General features: G+C 32.3%; 1 protein-coding gene across 4 annotated transcripts; it reads right to left on the bottom strand.

Annotated features, from left to right (window-relative positions):
- Window positions 1-40: 40 nt before the first annotated feature.
- On the bottom strand, window positions 41-14,277 carry LOC121258980. Of its 4 annotated transcripts, none has more exons than XM_041160444.1 (10): window positions 13,047-14,277; window positions 12,738-12,887; window positions 12,496-12,642; window positions 12,247-12,351; window positions 11,883-12,038; window positions 11,535-11,600; window positions 11,217-11,306; window positions 10,031-10,270; window positions 9,428-9,960; window positions 41-77 (listed from the first exon to the last, which is right to left on the bottom strand). In XM_041160444.1, the coding sequence occupies exons 1-10, from the start codon at window positions 13,594-13,596 to the stop codon at window positions 54-56; spliced, it is 2,061 nt and encodes a 686-aa protein (XP_041016378.1). In that variant the 5' UTR covers window positions 13,597-14,277; the 3' UTR covers window positions 41-53. The 4 variants fall into 4 exon arrangements, with proteins under 4 accessions (XP_041016378.1, XP_041016377.1, XP_041016375.1 ...); XM_041160443.1 differs by lacking the exon at window positions 41-77 and adding an exon at window positions 8,435-9,176 and having other exon boundaries at window positions 9,461-9,960; window positions 12,738-12,827; XM_041160441.1 differs by lacking the exon at window positions 41-77 and adding an exon at window positions 8,436-9,176 and having other exon boundaries at window positions 9,461-9,960.
- Between the last annotated feature and the right edge of the window lie 9,270 nt (window positions 14,278-23,547).

Genomic DNA, 23,547 nt, shown 5'->3' with positions numbered 1-23,547 from the left:
GTCACACATCCCCATATAGAATTCTTGAACCATTGAGGGGTATACCTTCCCCCTCAATGTGCAGATATTTCCCCAGCCTCTACTGAGGAAAACATCTCTCAGGTTCGTCTGCTGCCAACAGAGTTCGTCGAACTCATTAATTAAGATCTCTCGCTCTACCATAACAGTACGAGCTCCAATACGGGCAGTGTTCGACGTGGCTCCTTCCCTCCCTCGTTTCCTAGTATGCAGTGGAAGAGCCATATCCTGAAAATAGAAAAGGAAAAAAAAAATTATTTACAATAATGCATTTTTTTGTATTAATTCTAAGATGCTCTGCCGTAACGTTCGAACGTTTTATCTATAACGTTCGAACGTAAAGATAAAACGTTCGGATGTTTATTTATACATTCGCACGTAAAATAATGTCAATATATTTACATTCGAACGTAAAACAAATACGTTCGAATGTAACAATGTACGTTCGAACATAAGCAGTAAATAAATATTGGCTGACGTACGTTCGGACGTTAAAACAAATACGTTCGAACGTATTTGTTTTACGTGTGAACATAAATATGGACGTCCGAACGTCGAAGCATGAATAATGTAGAAAATCATTACGTTCGGATGTTATAATCAAACGTTCGAACGTGGAAGCCGTAACGGTTGTGTAATTTAAACGTCGTACGTTCGAACGTCTTGGTGAAACGTTCGAACGTTTCGATGCAGAATGGCTGAGTCGACTCAGCCATTATTGAAATCTCAAAAATTTCTCTACACGGTTCTAAATACCGAAATGTCACCGTGGAAATGAAGTATACACTTCAAGAAACATTTCTACGGTGACTATTCGGCAAATGACTAGCCGTGGTGGCCGGAAAATGAAGTTGAAAATCCGGCATCACTTATCCGGTTTAACACAAAACTCAATCCAAATTTCAAAAAAATACATGTTACTTGAATAAAAGATGAATGCCTACCTTTAGTGACGGTTGTGGCAGAGTTGACGGCGGCGGCGAAGGAGGCGTGGCGGCGTGAAACGGAGTAGACGATGAACGTAATAGAAATGTCGTTTCGATGTTCGATTTTGGCCTTATATACACAGAACGTTCGAACGTAATTATTATTACGTTCGAACGTTTTTCAATTTAATATTATATTATAAATGTTTATGTTATAGATTACGATGTTATATAATATTATTGACAATTAGATTATTGGTTTTTTTGCGAGTGCTTGTTATATTTCTAAAGTTTAGCAATATGTTTATACATGCATGTTGTTGTGATTTTATGCTTACTCTTGAAATAATTGTGATTATTGTTTGTGAATTTTGTGAATAGTTTATGAGCTTATGGTGTTTATTGATTATTTAATAAGTAGTATATAGATATAAATAGATATATAAAATGTAGAATACATATTATATTATAAGTTAGTATATAATAAAGAATTTAATAAGTAACAATTTAATATATATTATTCATTTACATATATGGTATCATTTATATATTATATACATTTATGTTCTCATTTAAAGTATTATGCTATCATACTATACAATGTAGTATATAGTTATAGATATATAAAATGTAGAATACATATTATAGTATAAGTTAGTATATAATAAAGAATTTAATAAGTAACAATTTAATATATATTATTCATTTATATATATGGTATAGTTTATATATTATATACATTTATGTTCTCATTTAAAGTATTATGCTATCATACTATACAATGTAGTATATAGTTATAGATATATAAAATGTAGAATACATATTATAGTATAAGTTAGTATATAATAAAGAATTTAATAAGTAACAATCTAATATATATTATTCATTTATATATATAGTATAGTTTATATATTATATACATTTATGTTCTCATTTAAAGTATTATGCTATCATACTATACAATGTAGTATATAGTTATAGATATATAAAATGTAGAATACATATTATAGTATAAGTTAGTATATAATAAAGAATTTAATAAATAAAAATTTAATATATATTATTCATTTATATATATGGTATAGTTTATATATTATACACATTTATGTTCTCATTTAAAGTATTATGCTATCGTACTATACAATGTAGTATATAGTTATAGATATATAAAATGTAGAATACATATTATAGTATAAGTTAGTATATAATAAAGAATTTAATAAATAACAACTTAATATATATTATTCATTTATATATATGGTATAGTTTATATATTATATACATTTATGTTCTCATTTAAAGTATTATGCTATCATACTATACAATGTAGTATATAGTTATAGATATATAAAATGTAGAATACATATTATAGTATAAGTTAGTATATAATAAAGAATTTAATAAATAAAAATTTAATATATATTATTCATTTATATATATGGTATAGTTTATATATTATATACATTTATGTTCTCATTTAAAGTATTATGCTATCGTACTATACAATGTAGTATATAGTTATAGATATATAAAATGTAGAATACATATTATAGTATAAGTTAGTATATAATAAAGAATTTAATAAATAACAACTTAATATATATTATTCATTTATATATATGGTATAGTTTATATATTATATACATTTATGTTCTCATTTAAAGTATTATGCTATCATACTATACAATGTAGTATATAGTTATAGATATATAAAATGTAGAATACATATTATAGTATATGTTAGTATATAATAAAGAATTTAATAAGTAACAATTTAATATATATTATTCATTTATATATATGGTATAGTTTATATATTATATACATTTATGTTCTCATTTAAAGTATTATGCTATCATACTATACAATGTAGTATATAGTTATAGATATATAAAATGTAGAATACATATTATAGTATAAGTTAGTATATAATAAAGAATTTAATAAGTAACAATTTAATATATATTATTCATTTATATATATAGTATAGTTTATATATTATATACATTTATGTTCTCATTTAAAGTATTATGCTATCATACTATACAATGTAGTATATAGTTATAGATATATAAAATGTAGAATACATATTATAGTATAAGTTAGTATATAATAAAGAATTTAATAAATAAAAATTTAATATATATTATTCATTTATATATATGGTATAGTTTATATATTATATACATTTATGTTCTCATTTAAAGTATTATGCTATCGTACTATACAATGTAGTATATAGTTATAGATATATAAAATGTAGAATACATATTATAGTATAAGTTAGTATATAATAAAGAATTTAATAATTAACAATTTAATATATATTATTCATTTATATATATAGTATAGTTTATATATTATATACATTTATGTTCTCATTTAAAGTATTATGCTATCATACTATACAATGTAGTATATAGTTATAGATATATAAAATGTAGAATACATATTATAGTATAAGTTAGTATATAATAAAGAATTTAATAAATAAAAATTTAATATATATTATTCATTTATATATATGGTATAGTTTATATATTATATACATTTATGTTCTCATTTAAAGTATTATGCTATCGTACTATACAATGTAGTATATAGTTATAGATATATAAAATGTAGAATACATATTATAGTATAAGTTAGTATATAATAAAGAATTTAATAAATAACAACTTAATATATATTATTCATTTATATATATGGTATAGTTTATATATTATATACATTTATGTTCTCATTTAAAGTATTATGCTATCATACTATACAATGTAGTATATAGTTATAGATATATAAAATGTAGAATACATATTATAATATAAGTTAGTATATAATAAAGAATTTAATAAGTAACAATTTAATATATATTATTCATTTATATATATGGTATAGTTTATATATTACGTTCGAACGTTAAATAAGAGTAGGACTATTACGTTCGAGCGTTTCAGGTTAACGTTCGAACGTTAAATAAGAGCGGGAAATTTCCCGCTCGATTAAAGTATGTGTGTGATTATTCAGACGTTCGAACGTTTAGACTATGCGTTCGAACGTTATTTGATGAAAATCACCAGAAAATTATGTACATCCGAACACCAAATATGTTAACGTTCGAACGTTACTTAAATTAGTGCGGAAAATTTAACTCTGAAATATGGTGACACTTTGATGAAATAAACGTTCGGACGTTTAAGTTAAATGTTCGAACGTTTATCTCTAAATTTACAAACGTTCGAACGATAAATTGTGATACATTCGAACATATATGAGGAAAGTGCGGGAACTTTCCCGCTAGATTTTATGATATAAATAAGAAGGGTACGTTCGAACGTGTACTGTAAACGTCCGAACGTTATGAGCGGGTGAAATTTTAGCATATAACGTTCGGACGTACAACTTAAACGTTCGAACGTTTAAACTAATAATTTGCGCTATTAATCAGTACGCGCACGGGAGGAAGCGGATCATTTCTTCTTCTCCCGTGCGCGCAACAGTGCGAGAGAGAGAGAGCGAGAGAGAGAGAGAGACACAGAGAGAGAGAGAGAGAAAGGGTGTTAGTGTGAGAGAGAGTTGAGTTAGAGAGTTAGAGAGAGTTGAGTTTTGGTAAGAAAATATTTTTATTTCTTATCTTTATTTTAATTTTATGATATTTATAGAATGTGTTTTTGTTATAGAATATTTCTAATAAGTTAGTGTTGTATTTTTTTGAAGGATTGCTTGTTTTGAGAAGTTGGAAGATTTTGATTTGTAAGAGGATATTGTGAGTGATAGGTATATTTCTAAACTTTATCAATATATTGTTGTGATTTTATACTTACTCTTGAAATATTGTGATTATTATTTGTATAGTTTGTAAATAGTTTGTGAGTTTTTGTAAATATGTTGTGATATGAATTTGAAATATTGTGTTTCTTATTAGAAATATATTTTCATTAGGCTTTGTTAATACATGTTTATTACTTACTCAACTTTAAAAATATGTTAATACATGTGGCATGTTATTTTGTGAATATATTGTGAGTTTTTTCTAGTATGTTGTGATATGAACTTTAAATATTTAAATTATTATTTGTGAATGACGTTTGAATATATTTAGATTATTACAAATAAGTAAGAAGTTCGTATGGTAGGAATCGTACGTTCGAACTTTTCAAGTTAACGTTCGAACGTTAAAATAAGAGCGGGAAATTTCCCGCTCGATTAAGGTTTCAGTGTGATTATTCAGACGTTCGAACGTGTAGACTATGCGTTCGAACGTTATTTGATGAAAATCACCAGAAAATTATGTACATCCGAACACCAAATATGTTAACGTTCGAACGTTACTTAAATTAGTGCGGAAAATTTAACTCTCAAATATGGTAACACTTTGATGAAATAAACGTTCGGACGTTTAAGTTAAATGTTCGAACGTTTATCTCTAAATTTAGAAACGTTCGAACGAAAACTTGTGATACATTCGAACATATATGATTAAAGTGCGGGAACTTTCCCGCTAGATTTTATGTTATAAAGATATTATTACGTTCGAACGTGTACTGTAAACGTCCGAACGCTACGAGCATTTTATCAAATAACGTTCGGACGTAAAACTTAAACGTTCGAATGTTTAAGTTAACGTTCGGAAGTACAACTTAAACGTTCGAACGTTTAAACAAATAATTTTAGAACTTAAGCAGTGCGCGCACGGGAGCGCCATTGAACATTTTTTCTTCTCCCGTGCGCGCAACACAGAGAGAGAGAGTTGAGTTGGAGAGTTAGAGAGAGTTGAGTTTGGTAAGAAAAAATTTTTATTTCTTGTCTTTATTTGAATTTTATGATATTTATACAATGTGTTTTTGTGATATGGATTTGAAAAATTGTGATAATAATATTTTAAATTAAGTAATAATAAATAAAAGTAACTCTTTAAGAATTATAATAATTAAAATTATTATAATACCATTGAAATTTAAGAATGATAGTTTAAGTATAACAATTAAAGTTATATTTTAAGAATGATAATAATTAAAATTATAATATAACCTTTAAAATACTCTTCAATAAAAAAGTCTTGAAACTACTAAATAAGTAAAGTTTGAATATGTAAATATACTTATTTATTATAAACTAAAGAGAAAGGAAATAAGGATCAAATAGATTCTTATATAAAAATTATATACTTATTGTCTATATAAGTAAATAACTCACTAAATTAAGTATAAGAATTAAGATTATAATTGTAGAATGATAATAATTAAAATTATATAATAACATTTAAAATTATATATAACAATTATAATCTCTAAATTTTGGTCTAATTGCTTGACTGTCATAGTCTCTTCGGCCTTGAGAGGAGTGTCGAGGTCGGACAGTTTGTGACGGTTAAGTAATTAGACCAAAATTTCAACATTTCTTCAACATTTCTTCAAGTTAAATGTGCCTCCGCCAAGTCCAAGTCCTGAACCCATTGAGGACTTCCCACTCGAGGAATCCGTTCCTGAAGATCAAGCAGTGTTAATTTTGTTAAATAAATAGATATATAATATTTTAATAGTTTATTTCTTATTTCTATTTCTTTTAATACATTACTAATTATTTACGATCATTACCTTTTAAATTGCAGAGCAAAATGTTGGAGATGCAGTCAGCTTCTGAGGAATCATCTCCTAGTGACATAGACATATTCACGCAAGTGCTCGGGCCGCAGTCTAGTATGGCAAGAGGTTTGGGACGATCTATCAAGCATAAATGTTCATCCTCCTCAACCTCATCGGCTTCACAAATTAATAATCTTACGGCAGATTTAGAAGCTGCACGGCGTGAGAATGAGTATATGAGGTCCAGACAACAAGAGTTAGAGTCTCTCTTAGAACGACAGTCTCATTTAGAGACGCGTTTGCAGGACCAACAGAGAGACCAGGAGGAAAGAATACGCAATGAAGTGTAAGAGCAAGTGCAACGGGAGATGATGGTGCAAATGGAACATGTTATGTCGTTGCAACAAAATCCCCGTGGGCGAGGGAAAAAGAAGAAATAACTTTTATCAATATTTCTGACTAGTTTTAATATCTAATTTTGTACTTTTATAAGACATTGTTACTTCTTAATTGGGTATGTAATATGATACTATTGGTATTATGTTTTTAAATTTTATGAAATTAGTATTTCTGATCTGTACGTTCGAATGTAAATAACAATCGTTCGAACGTTGGTTCACACTGTAACAAACGTTCGAACGTAAATACAATTGAATCGTACGAACGTTAAACTATACGTTCGAACGTACTCACGCTTAAACGAACAAATCGCTCGAACGGTAAAGCGACTAACGTTCGAACAGAAAACTTGCATTCGGACGCTCCTTCGTTTACATTCGAGTATACGTCCGAACATTAAACGCGCTACGTTTGAACATTAACGTTTTCGTTCGAACAAATATTCGAACGTTTAATGTAATTAACGTTCGGATGCATTAACATTCGAACGTACATTTTATACGTTCGAACACGATCTCCAACGAACGTCAACTTCTCTCATTCGAACGCCAATCGGTCGGGTATAACGTCCGAACGTTTGATTTTACGTCCGAACGTTATTTTCTGTGACAGTTCATAACCGTCACCAAAAAATGAACGTTCGAACGTTGTACCGAATGGAACACTTCCAACCGTCACTAAAAATATTTTTTGTGACGGTTGTACAGTAAACCGTCACCAAATGTTTTCTGTGACGCACTTTAGGTGACGGTCATGGTGACGGTTTCAAACCGTCACCAAAAATTTTTAGTGACGGTTTGCCATTTTTTTGTGACAGTTTTCTCTGTCACAAAATACACATTCTGTTGTAGTGGATATATATATTTTTTATATTTTGAGTTTCTTACTGAGATTAATATTATACTTTCGAATGTAAAAATGTAGTGCTTGAATATGTTCTAACTAAATATATTCCGTTCGAATGGTTTAGAAACCTTCCCGCGAGGTTTTGCCACCAAATATTTTCCGTTCGAACACAATAAATCACCGTTCAAACGGTTGTGAACTTTTCCCCCCATAGTAAATTACTTCATCGCCAAGATTTTACTGTTCGAACGTACTTTTTACCGTTTGAACGGTAAAAAAATTTTAAGACGATTAAATTCGTCACAAAAAATACTGTTCGAACGGTTATTTGACCATTTGAACGATTTTATAAAGTCATCAATTTTTTGTGACGAAAATTAAATTTCGTCCTAAAAAATAACTTTTAGATTTTTTTTTGTCCCTAAATAATTTCGTCCTAAAAGCTCAGATCTGTTGTAGTGAGATCATTTCATAGTTTCTATGAAAAAAATAAATTTTAAATATGTAATTACAAAAATAATAATGCATGAATATCATTCCATGAAACATTATGATCACCATAAATTTAAAACATATAAGTTGTTTTTTTAGAATTTTATTTTTACATTTATGTAACAAATTATGGTGATCTAATTATATATATATATATATATATATAATTATATTTTTTTAATTTCTTTTTTATTTTACATAACCATGTCACACAATAAAAAAAAATGGCCCCTCTAAACAATTGGCGCTGGTTCCGCCACGGAACTAAAGATGTAGCATCCGAACACAAATAATGGAATTAAAAATGTCAGGGATCGACCTTGTGGCTGCGTTGTGGCACCTTCGATAAGGTAGCCCGTAAAAGATCAATATAAAGAGGAAACTGCGCCACAGCAAAAAACGTTACCGGTAGGCATGTCACTGCATACACTGGAATCGCCGCAAATTTTAGCTCCTCCTTCAGCACAAAGAAATGGCCCCCACAAAATGAAATTAGCATCGCGGCTATGGACACGAACAAAGATGTTAAACCCATCAAGAGTTTCCTAGGTAAGTTGCTGCCAAAATCTCTGTCTTGGTATCGTGATGTTAAGATGGCGAGGAACATGACTAAGGCCGTGATCGAGAAGCAGAGAGCTACGAGTGATGAGACCGCGAAGAGGTCAAAACCAGGCTTGTTTTCGAGCGCTGGAATGCCAGTACTCTCGAAGCCTCCGGGGACTGTGGTGGAGGCAGTAAAGGCCACTGTGGCGATGAGTGCAGCTACGACAGAACAGGATTGAGAAGTGTTTGTTAGCCACTTGCTACCATTCTCTACAAGGTCTTTGTGGGTTTCAGTGAACAAGTCGCCTGGGGTCTTGCCCTCCTTGTTGTAGCGGGGGAAAAAGTTGTGGGGCATGGAATCCCTGACATACTACACGCAGGAAGCCAAGCAAAGGATCCAGTATTAGGTATCCCATATATATATAGTAGTTTGTCTACAAAACTAATTTTGTAATAAAATACAGGCCAGACTTTTCTTTCCTCGTTTAAGTTAAGATATCATGCTTATATGCATGTTCTCGCCCTTTTTAACGTCACTGAGATTTGAATCCACAAAATCTTTTTAAACAAAATCAATAAGTAGTTAGATGATCAGTATAATGGGAAAAGAATAAAAAAGACATACAGAAATATAAACATAATTCGCAGTCGTACCTCATACCACTTGTTTTCCCATTGCATTTGCAATGCTTCCCCGGGAATTCGCCATGGCTGTTTGTCTCCAAGCTTTGCCGCAAGATGCAGGGCACTATTCTCTTCCTTATCCAATTGTCGAAACATGCTCTCTTTCGAGATATTTCGTCGTCGCAAGAGTTCATATACCTTTGGTTGCCTGTACTCCACCGCTAACAATACTATGTTCTTATTATCTGCATTCACGTCATTAATGGCAATTGGACAGACATCTAGGATTCTTTCCACAATTTCAGTGATACCATTCTTGGCTGCAAGTAATATTGGAGTCTCTTTCTCTGGCATTTCAGGAGGTTTATCCTGTGGCTGATCTACGAGCATCATTAGATTCTTGTTCTCAGCATTCCTATCTTGTATGGAAATCGGAAAAAGTTCTTGTACTTTCTTCACAATATCGTTGATGCCACTTTTAGAATCAATTAATAAGATCATTTTCGCCGTTTTAAGGGTTTTCTCCATCCCTGCCAATAACACGCTTTGATTAAACTGTCTACACAACATATTCGTTCGTAAACTACGTCTGATTTTTACCGTCAATTTCCGTAGCTTTTATAGAATCAGTGGACGGAATTACACTACTGGGTTCGTCAAGATCGTAAGGCCTTGTTTCTTCTAATTCCTTTGATCGGGATTGTGCAGGCTTGGGCGCATGATCCCCAGATGTGGAAGCATCTTCATATGTGGAATGAAGTCCTAGAAGTTCGTTCAAGATTTGAACGGCCCATGTGTGCTTCTGTTTGTTGCTCTTTATCTTTGTTATCGCGGTAATTCCTTATGATACACAAAATAATAAATTTATTTGTAACCCTTTTAATTAACATATTGAATACATTGTATGTTACACACCAAACTTATAAATAGCGTAAATCTACGTAACAATAATAGAAAGTAACAAAAATGTATTGTATGCAAGAAGATACATAGTAGTTATATATATCTGTGCGTGATGTGTCACTAAGAGGAGGTAACAAATGTTGTAGTGCCACATCAGTGTGAAATCGATCACCACTTGTTTTAAAAGTTTAAACTAATTGGAAGAGGTATATTCTTAACACTCAACATCACGTGTGGGTCATACTCCCTCATAATGAGTGGGTCCAACATATGAAATATTTGATTAAATATAGTAAAGTATAAAGTCAAGGTTTGAACTAATTAAGACCTCTCCTCTGATTATACCATGTGAAATCATCATTTGTCCTAAAAACTTAACCTAATAAAAAAAGATAAATTTAATTATTTATATTATATTCTTATCAACTAGCAATCTAAACTGCATTTGATGCATTTTAAGATTTCTTTTTTACTTGTCCATTTTAAGACTTAGATATGCAAGAAGTACAATGATGTGACACATGATTGCCACAAAAAATTCCCATTATATCATCTCATCATATCATTTCATCCTAATAACTCTCCACAAGATTGCTACGCATAATTGACACAAAAAATGCTTCATATCATCTCATCATAACAATTTTTTTAAATTCTCGTACAAAATATAATAAATAATTTATTTTTTTGAATTCTAAAACAATAATTATATTAAAAAATAATATTATAATAATATTTTATTCAACTTTCATTTCAATTCATCTCACCTCATCTCACTATCCAAACGGCACTTAAGTGTAGGACTCATATGTTGTGGATATCTATTCAGTCCATTTTAAGCATCAAATTATAAAGGATCTTAATCCCTATACTACCAACATACCTAATCCAAGAAACATCAGCATTGCCTTGTTCGCAAGCTTGACAAATTCAATGCAGGTGCTATAATTAGCTGGAAATACCTCATGAGTTCCTGTACAATAGAAGCAATTCATCATTGAAATGAATGAATATATAAACGAGTTTGATCAATGGTTTTATTAATTTTACGCCAGGCTAGCTCCTCTTCGACTCTTTTTGGTTCAACAATGTGATCCGTCCAAAAAACTGGCTTTGAAAATGTTCTCTTTTACTTGGAGCTCTTATTTTTTTTCTTAAATCTTCCTCTCAAACACACTTAACACAGTGATGGATTGCTCACCATGTCTTCTTGCCTTTGGTACTTCAGTGTTCTCCGCATCTGTTTTTCCTCTATTTATGCCTGTGACTGGTAATTGAGAAAAAGAAAAGTAGTTCGATCATTAGCAGAAATGAGCCATGCATAACATCAAAATTCTACACTACGCTTGTGTGGTTCGATCATTAGTCTCAACAATGGCATTTTCAAAACGAAAGATATGACAAAGTGGCTGAAGGGGGGTCGCAAAAAGATCCATATAATTAATTCTCATCATCTCAGGCGTATATGCCATGACATGGTGTTCTTGTCACAGTGTGGCTTCTGAAAAAATGAAAAATAAAAATTATAAAAATATGTCCATTCACATACCAACTAGAACCATTTTCCACAACAATTTGAAGAAGTCGTTGCAGGTTCTGTAGTTCTCTGGATAAGCCGGAGTCTTTTTCTTCCCTGGAATATCTCTTGATCGCATTAGCCGGTTACCATCTGGTTCCAGCCAAAAGTTTTTTTCAACCCCTATCCCTTCGAGAACACAAGTGAGAATTCTTGAAACAAGATATGATTCCATATTGGGAATGGAAAAGAGAAATATTTGATCTAGACAGAAATCTTGTACGATGAAGATTACAAATTGACAACGAAATTGCGTCTCAAAATCTTGTATTTTGTTGGAGGTCTAATTTCTTTCCTAGAGCTTGCTTTCAAAGACACAGAATAACGCATTTCTGACCTGGACTTCCTTCGTTTGGTCCAGGGTTCTCTGCATCTGTTTTCTCTCTACCTTTTCTTTCAGTCTTTTTCTCTGTTTCCTCTCCATTCCTGTTTTTCCCTGTCACTGTTAATCAAGGAAAAAAAAAGTATGTTACAGATAATTCTCATAATCTAATGGAATATTTACCATGACATGGTGTTCCTTACACGGTGTGACTTCTACAAAGTATGTTACAGATAATAATAAAAAATCTATTCATTCACATACCACCTAGAACCATTCTCCAAAACAATTGCAACAAGTCGTTGCAAGCTCTGTACGTCTCTGGATTCAGTTTCTTTTCATCCCCGGGACTATCGGTTCTCTCTGGCTGGTAGTCAAATGTTTCCTCCTCGAGTTGATCAACCAATATGCCTTCCAAAACAACAGCAAAAGAAAGGATATGACTCTAGGAAAGAGAGGATGGAGATGATGAGTTCTTGCAACACTGGCGATTTAGAGATGCTTACAGTGATAAATGATTTTGTAGTATCCTTCAAGGTGGCTACCGCTTCTAAAAGCTGAAGGCTTGCTCGCTAGTAGATGGAGAGGAGTGAGTCCTTCTTCATTGACAAGGCTCGCCAGTTCCGGATAAAATTTAATTATGTGAAATGCCATATCTGTCAATTCAAGTGCAGCAGAATCAAACATGTTCTATATTTGAAAATGCCAAATCCGCCTACACTATTTTACTGCTACTCTCGACCTCTTTTTCAAATTACCACGTATAGAAGTAAACTAGAAAGCAAAATATATATGTCGGTTGCAGTACTACTGACCGAAGTAGTCCCCAGCAATGGCACAATGAAGGATGGTGTCACCATTCTTCCTCCTGGGAAATTGATTGCCATCCATTTTCGCATTGACACGGACATAGTGAAGATAAAAGAAAGCTGCTTTTTCACCTTGCATTGCTGCCATGAAAAGAGGGGTCTCCTGGTTATTATTAGTAGCAACCACCGACTCTGGATAAACTGTTGCAATGCATTGACACATGGCAACATTCCCCATTGATGCAGCAGAATGGAGCGGAGTATTCCCTCGGTCGTTCCGAGTCTCAAGAACCTGTCTGAGTCGGGATGGATCCCAAATTGATTGTATAAGTTGTCTGACGTTATCTTCTTTGCCAACGGAGACAGCTATGTGTAATGCTGTGTCTCCTGAATTGGTGATTTTGGCCGTTTGAGCCCATTCGTCTTGTTCATACAGCTGGGCAACTTCATCCCATTTGCCTTCCATTGCCATTCTGAATAACTCTCTCTTGATGACCTTCCTTTCCTGATTATACGTCCATTCCTCTTCGATCGTACCACTCGAAATGTCTTCCATTAATATTTGGCAAAGAATTGAGCTAAAGACAATTTAAACGGATAGATAGCAGATGGGTGAGCATATTTGGGAGATTGGCTACCTTTATTTATACTCAGAAACCAATTTCCTGTGTGCTGCCACATAAAACGTGATACATGTACGCGCGAACAATACTTTAACCCCAACACTCCAAACATCAAAAATTTTATTCCATCCAGTGTGTCGATCGGTGTGTGTCTGTCGCTTGCTGGGTATGTCTGCTGCGATTCTCATACGAAAAATACAAAACAAGACCTTTTTCCAAGTTTTAACTTATAGTAAATTATCATTTTATCCTCATAATTATATATTATTTTCAATAGATAGTATGGCTAATATTAAGGAAATTGTATTTTATTTTATATTAGTTATTGCTTCATTTGGTATATTAATTTTTAGAAAATGCTATGTACCACGCTCACATCTCACTTTCATTCCACTATGATGAGATTTCATTGCCCATCAATATTTAAAGGAAAATTTTATATACCATATTATCATCCTATTTTTATTTTACTAAGTAAGATGTGACACATTTATCAATATTAAATAATCATTTATTGCATGCTTCTTTATCATCTAGTGGTAATAAATGTACCACATACTATTTAGTATGACCGAAATAGAATGAGAGTGTGATGTATAACATTACTCATAAAATAAATTAATATATTAATAATGAGTTACTTAAAATTATTTAAATCTCATTCTTCTAACTTTTTTGAGATGCAAAATTATTTGGACTTTATGTTATATTTGTTTATCGATCCTTTAGTATAACAAATTCATCAAAAGATCCTTTAATGACTGAATTATATATTATGCTTTTTTGTATTTTTTTTTTCTTATGACTGTCCTATCCTAGCTTAAAGTCTCTACCAGACATATTCGAGAAAAATACTAAAAACTAAAATAAATATGCGTAGAACTATTAATTACTATATGAGAATTGAGACAAAAAACATATATAAAGTTTTATAACAATTAATAGAACCTAGCAAATACCTATGGTCTGAAGGATTTTTAATACATGCATATATAAAACCTAATTAAAAAAAAGATATCTTTTTTATATACCTAAATAAGTACTTAGTAAAAAAATAAAAATTAAAAAGACTAATAGAATTGGAAAATGGCAATGAATAATGAGGGAGAATTAGTAAAGAATTAAAGAAAAATAGGTAAGTGCAATAGGCATGCTTGCACTGGACAATAGTACTGTTGAGAAAGAGAGATAAAGAGAGAGAGAGAGAGGGAGAGAGAGAGGGATAGAGTACTTAACAAAATTGGGCTCTAACATAATTTCTTAAAAGAGTAATACTACAAACAATCATAGAATACAGAAGTATTGTGCAATCAATTTGAAAAAGAGTGAGCTCCAGTACTATTAAAAATTTAATTTATTTTTTTTTCATATAGATTCCATATTTACTCAATTTTTTTTAATGAGATTGCACAGTTATTACATACTCTACGAGTGTAAATATCATTTTTCTTATTAAAATGAAAAAGTTGATCGGGCCCCTCAAGAGTTGGAACTCAAGCCAAGTACGTTTCACATGTCTTCAAAAGATGAATAAATCTCATGCTTTCACCTTGTTATTTAGCTTTTAATTTTGAGCAAAGTATCCAAATCTCATTTTTAAAAAAGAAATGAATTACTTATTTCTAAAGATAGCATAATATTTACTTATAATTCTTTCAGCTTTGAACTTATTTTACACGATGTTAATGTCGTACGTATGACCTAGATATGGTGGAGCAACAAGCCAAGTATATTCCACATGTTTTCAAAAGATGAATCAATCCCATGCATGCTTTTACTTTGTTATTTAGCTTTTAATTTTGAACAAACGAATCCAAATCTCACTTTTGAAAAAGAAATGACTTAATGATTTCCAATGAGATCATGATATTTATTTATTTATTTTAACAAACTTGCATTGAATTAAAAGAGAGAATACAAGAGGAAAGGGTGGGCAACACTCACAAAAATTCATTTACAAAAATTGCAGTGCATACAATAGAAAATAAAAATAAACAGGCAATAGGACCAATCATTTTCTCTATAATTTCATCTGTGTGATATAGAGACATGTTTAGAGTAATGTCTTTTGCCCGAGCGTGTAGCTTGATATAGAGACACGGTGAAAATAGTGTTGGTAGGCACAATAATGAGCGATGGAGAATGAGAGACAAGCTTGTCAATTTTCAATGATCAGGCTCCGTTTGGGTTCTTGAGAATACTCTACTGCTATTTATTATTTTATCATTACTTTTCACATATTTTTTAGTATTTTTAGTACTATTCACAACTATTCAATATTTTATCATAATTTTTTTATTACTTTTTTACTACTATTCACAAAATATCTAAGATTACCTCACTGGTCAAACGCAACCCAATATTTAACAAATAGAAATTTTAATGACAAAAACAATTAACATCATAAAACAATTAATATTTCCACATTCAATCCAGGATCCAAAACAAAAATCAACAAGTGGTTAGTTAGAACTGTAATAATATAACAAATAATAAATAAATAATCCACATGCTTGTTCATAGGACCGGCACAGTTCTCACTTTCATGTTCAGTAAAAATCCTACCAGTTGTTTGGATTGTGTTGAACCCAACAAGCATCATATTATTATATATTTATACATATAAATTTTGATGATAACAAATTAATACAAGCATAAATGAGTCACAAGTTCAAGTTCCCTACACAATAGAGCCAATCACATCAACGAATCAAGCATGAGTAAAAAATGGAACAAACTTAGAAATAAAACTCTTAGAGTAATTTAATACATCTCTTGAAAAAATTTGAAATTGGATTAAGGCTCAAAATTAATCTTTTCTCATAAAGCATCAAATTGCATTTTCCACATGCGCATGATATAATTAAAAATTAAAAGTTAAAAATTTTAATTTTTGAAAGATGATTGATTATCATCTTTCACATGTGCATGCTTTGAATTTTGAAAATTTGAAAGATGATTGATTGTTATATTTCACATGTGCATGTTTTGTTTGAGAATTTGAAAAGTGATTGATGATCTTTTTGACATATATGAAAGGTAGATGATTTTTTTTGAAGAATCTGACAAGTAAATAATACTCATTTTGTCATATGCGAAAAGTAAAAGAATAGGTTTGAACATTTTGAAAAGTGATTGATACTCTTTTTGACATATGCAAAAGATAGATGATTTTATTTCAAAAATTTTGAAAAGTAAATAATGTTCCTTTTGTCATATGCGAAAAGTAAAACATTAGGTTTGCAAATTTTAAAAAGTGAATAATATTTTCTTTGACAATTGCAAAAAGGATAAACTTTTATTTGAAATCTTGAAAGGAGAGTGGTACTCCTTTTTGACATATAAATCTTTTTAATTTTGAAAATGAAGTCTCATATATCTATAAATAACTCATTTGAGATCTTTACAAACACATCAACTAAAAGTTTTACAACATTCATTTAAAGTTTTCAATCTCTCTTCTCTACGCATTGAGTCTTAACCCTTGTTAATTTTGACAGAGATATAGTTTGTAGTGTACTGTTTTTATTTCACTCATTAAAGAGTATTCTCTGATAACCTATCCACTAGGGGTGGGCTCGACTTCGACGGAGTTGGAATGCCCAACTTTGACCTCCGACTCTGACTAGGGTCGGAGGTCAAAACCCCCTCCGACTTTGACTCCGATTGGTGTCGAATTTCAACTCTAGCCGAAGCTTAGTGTTGGAGCTCGGATGTGGGCATTTTCAGGCCTAATTGCCTTACTCAGGTACAGTTACCCTACTGAGAAAATGGACTCCGATTGGCCCAATATCAACCCTTGTTTAATAATGTAAAAAAATAATTTTAAAAAACTATAAAATACTATAAAAAAATAAGTTAAAAAATTAAAATTAAAATACAATAACTAAATCAAATTACAAATCGCAAACCATAAATCTAAATTTAAAACTACAAATCACAATAAATTTAAATTTACAGCACCAAAATATTGAATAATGTCATAGATTTCATTCAAATATGAAATAGCTACAATGCCCTGCATTAGTCATGGACAGTCCATGCATTTGAGTTGATGACTCGATAGTGATTTGCAATCTTCCTACAAGAAGTTTTAACTTTTATTGATCAGATGCACTATCTTTTCTTTAGCAATTTAACTATAGACTTCTAAACCATCAACTAAGTGATATTATGAACTCACCACCACATCTAACTCTGGCGAGTTTTGTATGATGGTAATCATCCCACGATGCATCGGTCTCAGACTCTGAGTTATCCACAATTAGTCTAGGGTTTACAGCTAGGTCTACAAAATCACATAAATTATAAATTAAATAATAAAAACATTAAATTATGTAAATAATAATTTAAAATCATAAAATTACATGATTGAGGCCTATAGCTCTCGGCATCAACGGTATCTACTTCAATGGGCATTGAACTTAACCAGTTCTTTGTACAAACGAGAGCCTTGACGGTGGTCGGAGACAATGAACTCTGATAAACGTCTAAGACACGACCTTCGGTGCTGAACACCGACTCAGAGGTAACCGAAGTGATAGGATTGGCTAATACATCCCTGACTATTCGGGAAAGTATTGAAAACTTGCCAGAATTCACCTTCCACCAAGTTAATATCCGAAATGTATTACTAGATGCCACGACATCTTTCATAAAGTAACGCTCAACCTCAGACTTATACTGTATAATATTTCTCGATGCACGATTTTGATGATACCGTCGTAACCGTAATAAATTTAAACTTTGTGCATGTGTGTCATCCTAGGAAGATGTCGAGCCAGTCGGGCGAGAGGAGCTAGCACCTTTGGTTGAAGACTGACCACTGTTGTTGTAATGGATATATAAGGAGTGGTTTGGATTCAAAGATGAGTTGAGATGGTTTGTGAATAGTAGAATAAAAGTTGAATTGTTTATTATATTTTGTGCGTGAATTTGTGAAAGTTGTTTTGGGATTTGAAAAAGTTGAATTGTTTATTATATTTTGTATGAGAATTTGAGAAAGTTGTAATGATGGGATGAGATGAGTTGAGATGAGTTTTGAATTCAAACGAGAAATTATCAATATCACATTTAAGCGATCTACTAAACTTTTCAGCGTCCTCATTACCAAGTGTCCCTACTCCTATCCTCTACAATCGCCAACTTATATTGAAGGTGAAGGATCGCAACCACAAATAATAATCTATTTATCTTCTCCACATCCTCTCAATATTTATTATATTTGAATTTCATCCTCATAGCCATTACATTCAACAAACCCACACTGTCAGCACAAGTCTCTTCAAGTGGTCTTAAAGTCCCAAGAACTCCTCGAACTACATGTTCCTAGTAGGATGTTTTATCCCATATATCCGCATAGTTATGTCATAAAATAACTTAAAAAATTGAACAAAATACTTGACCTTGGCCCAATCAACTATGTCCGGTGCACCGAGCCCCTTACTCCGCCCAATTGACTCCAGCAAAGCATACCTCATGCCCCCATCCTCGACCTCCCTCCGTTCGAATGTTATTTGGTACTTCTGTGCTACATCCAACATCATGTATGTAGAGTTCTATCGAGTTGGAATGTTCAGTTGCAACATACTGAAAAATGGAATCTCAAGCTATTCGACTATTGCCTTAAACTGGCGAAGCCATTGGGGGGAAGCCCTCACATATCTCAGTAGGTTCCGGACTTTAATAATGGACTCATCAACCAACTTGAACCCCTAAAAAACTATGAGGTTGATGATATGGGCACAACATCGAACATGAATAAACTGGTTCTCACGAATGATATCCTCATTTACTGTTGTATTCCGCCTGAACCAATCAATGGCAGTGTCATTCAGACTGGTATTGTAAACCATGATACAAAGTTTTTTTCTAATCCCACAATCTTTTATACAGTCATTTATCTCCTTACCAATGGATGAACTCTTGTAATCAACAATTTCTTTGAACCCGATAATCCACTTCTACAGTGTCCACTGACTATCAATAAAGTGGGTTATGATATACATGTAGCTCACATTTTGTATGGATATCTATGTATCAATGGAAAATGAAACTCTCTGGCCAGTGGCAAGAAATATTTCCTTCATTGCTACCTTCTCCTTGGCATGCCTCTTCAACCAATCGTGCATTACAGTATACTGTGAAGGCATGGGAAATCGTGGCTCTAAAGTGTGCACAAATTTGCGGAAGCCTGCCTTGTCAACCATGGTAAAAGACATCTCATTTGTAATGATCATCTCCACAAGAATATCCAACAACATTTTCTTACTGTATCGAAGGATTGATAGCTTCTTAATCTGCGTGCCATCAGTGACCTTAGAAGTCTCGTAACTTAGTTTCATCTGATCAGTTGCTATCAACCCTTTGTGTGTCTTGTACCACTGGTAGCTCGTAAGATGTGCTATTAAGACTGACGTGCCTTGCTTCTTCTAATGACAACCACATACTTGCACACAGTAGAGGCATCAAGCCTACGAGTTCTCACGATCACCAGGAATTTTGGTGAAATGTTCTCATGTCCACAACCTTTTTTTACTAGGTCGTGCTGATGGATTGGCCTCAATGTTCATCAACTTCTCATTCTCATTAAGCATATCAATATCTTCTAAATCTATTAGGACTCCACTATTTACATAGGAGGTAGCTGCTCTAAATGGAGGTCAATAGCCTGAAGTACCAGTTGGTGACGCCAACAGCTGTGTGTCATCCTCTTCGCGGTGAGAATGAGATGGTGTCACACCCATAATTTGAGCAAATAATTGAAACAATTGACAAACAACCATCATTTTAAATATTATGATAATTATCAACAAATTAGAAACATATTGAAAAGGAAAAAACCTGTGCGTCTAATCGTATTTGTGGTTTTAAAAATAAATAAAACACAAAAAAACAAACGTTCACTCTAGCCAGACTCGAGCGAAGGCTCAATCCAACAATATGTGTGATGTCGCTCGAGCCACACTTAAGTGAAGGCTTGATCGAACAATCTGTGTGATGTCGCTTGAGCCACACTCGAGTGAACAATCTGTGTGACATTCGTTCAAGCCATACTCAAGCGCCACTCGAGCAAACGTCATCTGGAACAGAAAACCCAATTTTTACAAAACCTAAATCGCTCAATTCTTAAATTTATTAGCCTAAAAACCGAAATCATTGAAATGAAAACAACAAAGAAGTTGAAATGAACAACAAATCATACACATTTCGCAAAGGGAGTTACAAATCACATTTCACATTTTACAATTACATGAAAGAACAACAAATCTATTGGAGGAGGAAGTTAGAAATCATTCTTACAATTACTCCAGTGATGGCAGAGTCATAGACAGCGGCCTGAGGTGTCGGTAGACTGCTTTTGGAACTCAACTGAGTAATGCGAAAGTGAGGAGCAGTCTGTTCTGCGAAAGTGAAGGGGGAAGAAGGGGGTCCTGTGTTTTGGACCCCCTTCCTTCACAAAATGCATTCTGCTTCTGGCAAAATGACATCATTTACTTACCTCATCAGGACAAAACATCACTAGGGCAAGCGAAACGATGTCGTTTTTCGATCATGTGTATTTTTTTTAAAAGAAAGTCAAGGTACGGAGTCCATGCAGGCTTCGACTCTGACTCCGAACTCTGATTCTACCGGATTCAAAGCCTCGTCAGAACTCAAACAAAGGCTGGAGGTTGGAAATTTTGGCCACCCCTACTACCCATTATCAACTCTTTTATTAGTAAATGGGTGTGTATAGCCCTTGTGCATGTAGAAGATGTTCTACACAGGAAATAGTTGAATCATCACGTGTAAGGTGATTGTAAGTGTAGAATGTGTTCTACACAAATTCTTTGAAGCGGAACAACTCAAAAGTGTAATAGGTTTCTATCTCCACCTGAAGAAGGTTTAATTGTGAATTTGAGAAGCCTCAAGGGGTAGCTTGAGGTGAGGACGTAGGCAGTGGGGCTGGCCCTCATTAAAATACTGAGTTTGCTTATCTCTTACCTTTACTTTTTATATTTACTGCTACTTCGTATTCAATTCACATTTTATATTGTGTATTTGATTTATAATTGTGTTTATAATTGTTAATTTTGAAAATAACCCAATTCACCCCCCTCTTGTGTTAGTCATCTAGGTAACAATTGGTATTGGAGCGATGACTATTTTTTAACATTAATATCTTTTGAGTTAAGATCTTATGGCTAACATTTCAGCTACCTTTGGTGAAGGTCAATCCAGTAGTCAGCCTCCACTATTTTGTGGAGACAATTACATATTCTAGAAATCTAGAATGAAAATATTCTTTTAAACTCAAGGTCGAGAAATTTGGAAATGTGTTGTAAACGGACCTTATATCCCAACAAAAATTGTTGATGGAGTAAAGGTCAAAAATGAAGAAGAAGAGTTGGATTGTGAAGAAGAGTGAATTCTAATATTGAATTCAACAGCTATAAATTTCTTATATTGTGCTATTGATGGGAATGAGTTCAGTAGAATAATGACTTGCAAGATTGCAATGGAAATCTTGGATAATTTGAAAGTAACTTTTGCAAAAACTTCGCAAGTCATGGAATCAAAAATTTTTATTCTTGCTCATGAATATGAAATGTTTAAAATGTATAGTGATGAATTTATTTCTACTATGAACACTAGTCTTACTAACATTATAAAGACCTTGACAGCTCTCGGCAAGGTTTATTCCAACTTGGAGATAGTAAGAAAAATTCTCAACTCTCTGTCAAAACACTGGGAATCAAAAGTGGCAACAATTTTTTAAGTTAGAGATCTTACAAAACTTGAGGTAAATGAACTTATCGGGTCACTTACCACCCACGAATACACATTGAAAAAAGGAGAAGAAGAATGAAAGCTAAGAAGAGTTTGGCACTTATAGCCATTCCTCATGAAAAAGAAAGTGATGAAGATGGGGACGCTGAAAACAAAGATGAAGAACTTGCAATGTTTACAAGGAAATTTAAGAGATTCTTAAAGAGAAATAAAGTGCTTTCAAGGAAACCCTTCAAAATATTTTCCAAAAAAGATAAGGTAAAAATAACTCTTTAACTTGTTACAAATGTAATAAGTTTGGACATATCAAGGCGCATTGTCTTTTGCTAAAGAAAGATCAAAATAAGGGCAAGAAATCAATAAAAGCTACATGAGATGATTATTCAAGTAGCTCAGACAACGAATCAAGCAATGAAAAATTGACAAATTTTTATCTTATAGCTAAAGATAACCTTGAGGTAACAAATCTTAATAAAATTGGGGTCGAGCCTTCTTTGTTAAAGTGAACAAGTTAATTGGATTACACTAGCCATTGCGAACAAAATATCTTGTTGAACAAGAGATTTTCCTCTTTGCTAGGCCCCTCGTGATTTGGAACTCAAGCCAAGTACGTTACACATGATGTTTTCAAAAGATGAATCAATCCCATGCTTTCAGCTTGTTATTTTGCTTTTAGTTTTGAACAAAGAATACAAATCTCATTTTGTTTTAAGAAAAAATGATTTACTTTTTGGATTTCCAAAGATAGCATAATATTTACTTTATGGTACAGAAAGTGTGGTTTCTTTCTTTTAACTTCTTTTACACTCTTAATGTCGTATGACCTAGAGTGGTGGAGCAACTAGAGCCAAGTACGTTCCACGTGTTTTCAAAACATGAATCAATGCCATGCTTTCACCTTGTTATTTAGATTTTAATTTTGAAGAAAAGAATCCAAATCTCATTTTTAAAAAAGAAATGAATGAATTGTTTCCAAAGAGAGCATAATATTTACTTTACTAAGGATGGTCAATTCTATTGTTAACTTATTGTACATTTTGTTGATGTCGTATCTATTCTATAATAAAAGAGTAAATTTAAAGCCTACCAAGTAGGAACGCATATGATAACTT

The sequence above is a fragment of the Juglans microcarpa x Juglans regia genome, chromosome 4D, assembly GCF_004785595.1.
Source record: "Juglans microcarpa x Juglans regia isolate MS1-56 chromosome 4D, Jm3101_v1.0, whole genome shotgun sequence".
Taxonomy (NCBI): Eukaryota; Viridiplantae; Streptophyta; class Magnoliopsida; order Fagales; family Juglandaceae; genus Juglans; species Juglans microcarpa x Juglans regia.
Note: the sequence above shows the minus strand (reverse complement) of the source record. Positions and strands in the feature narration are given on the sequence as shown.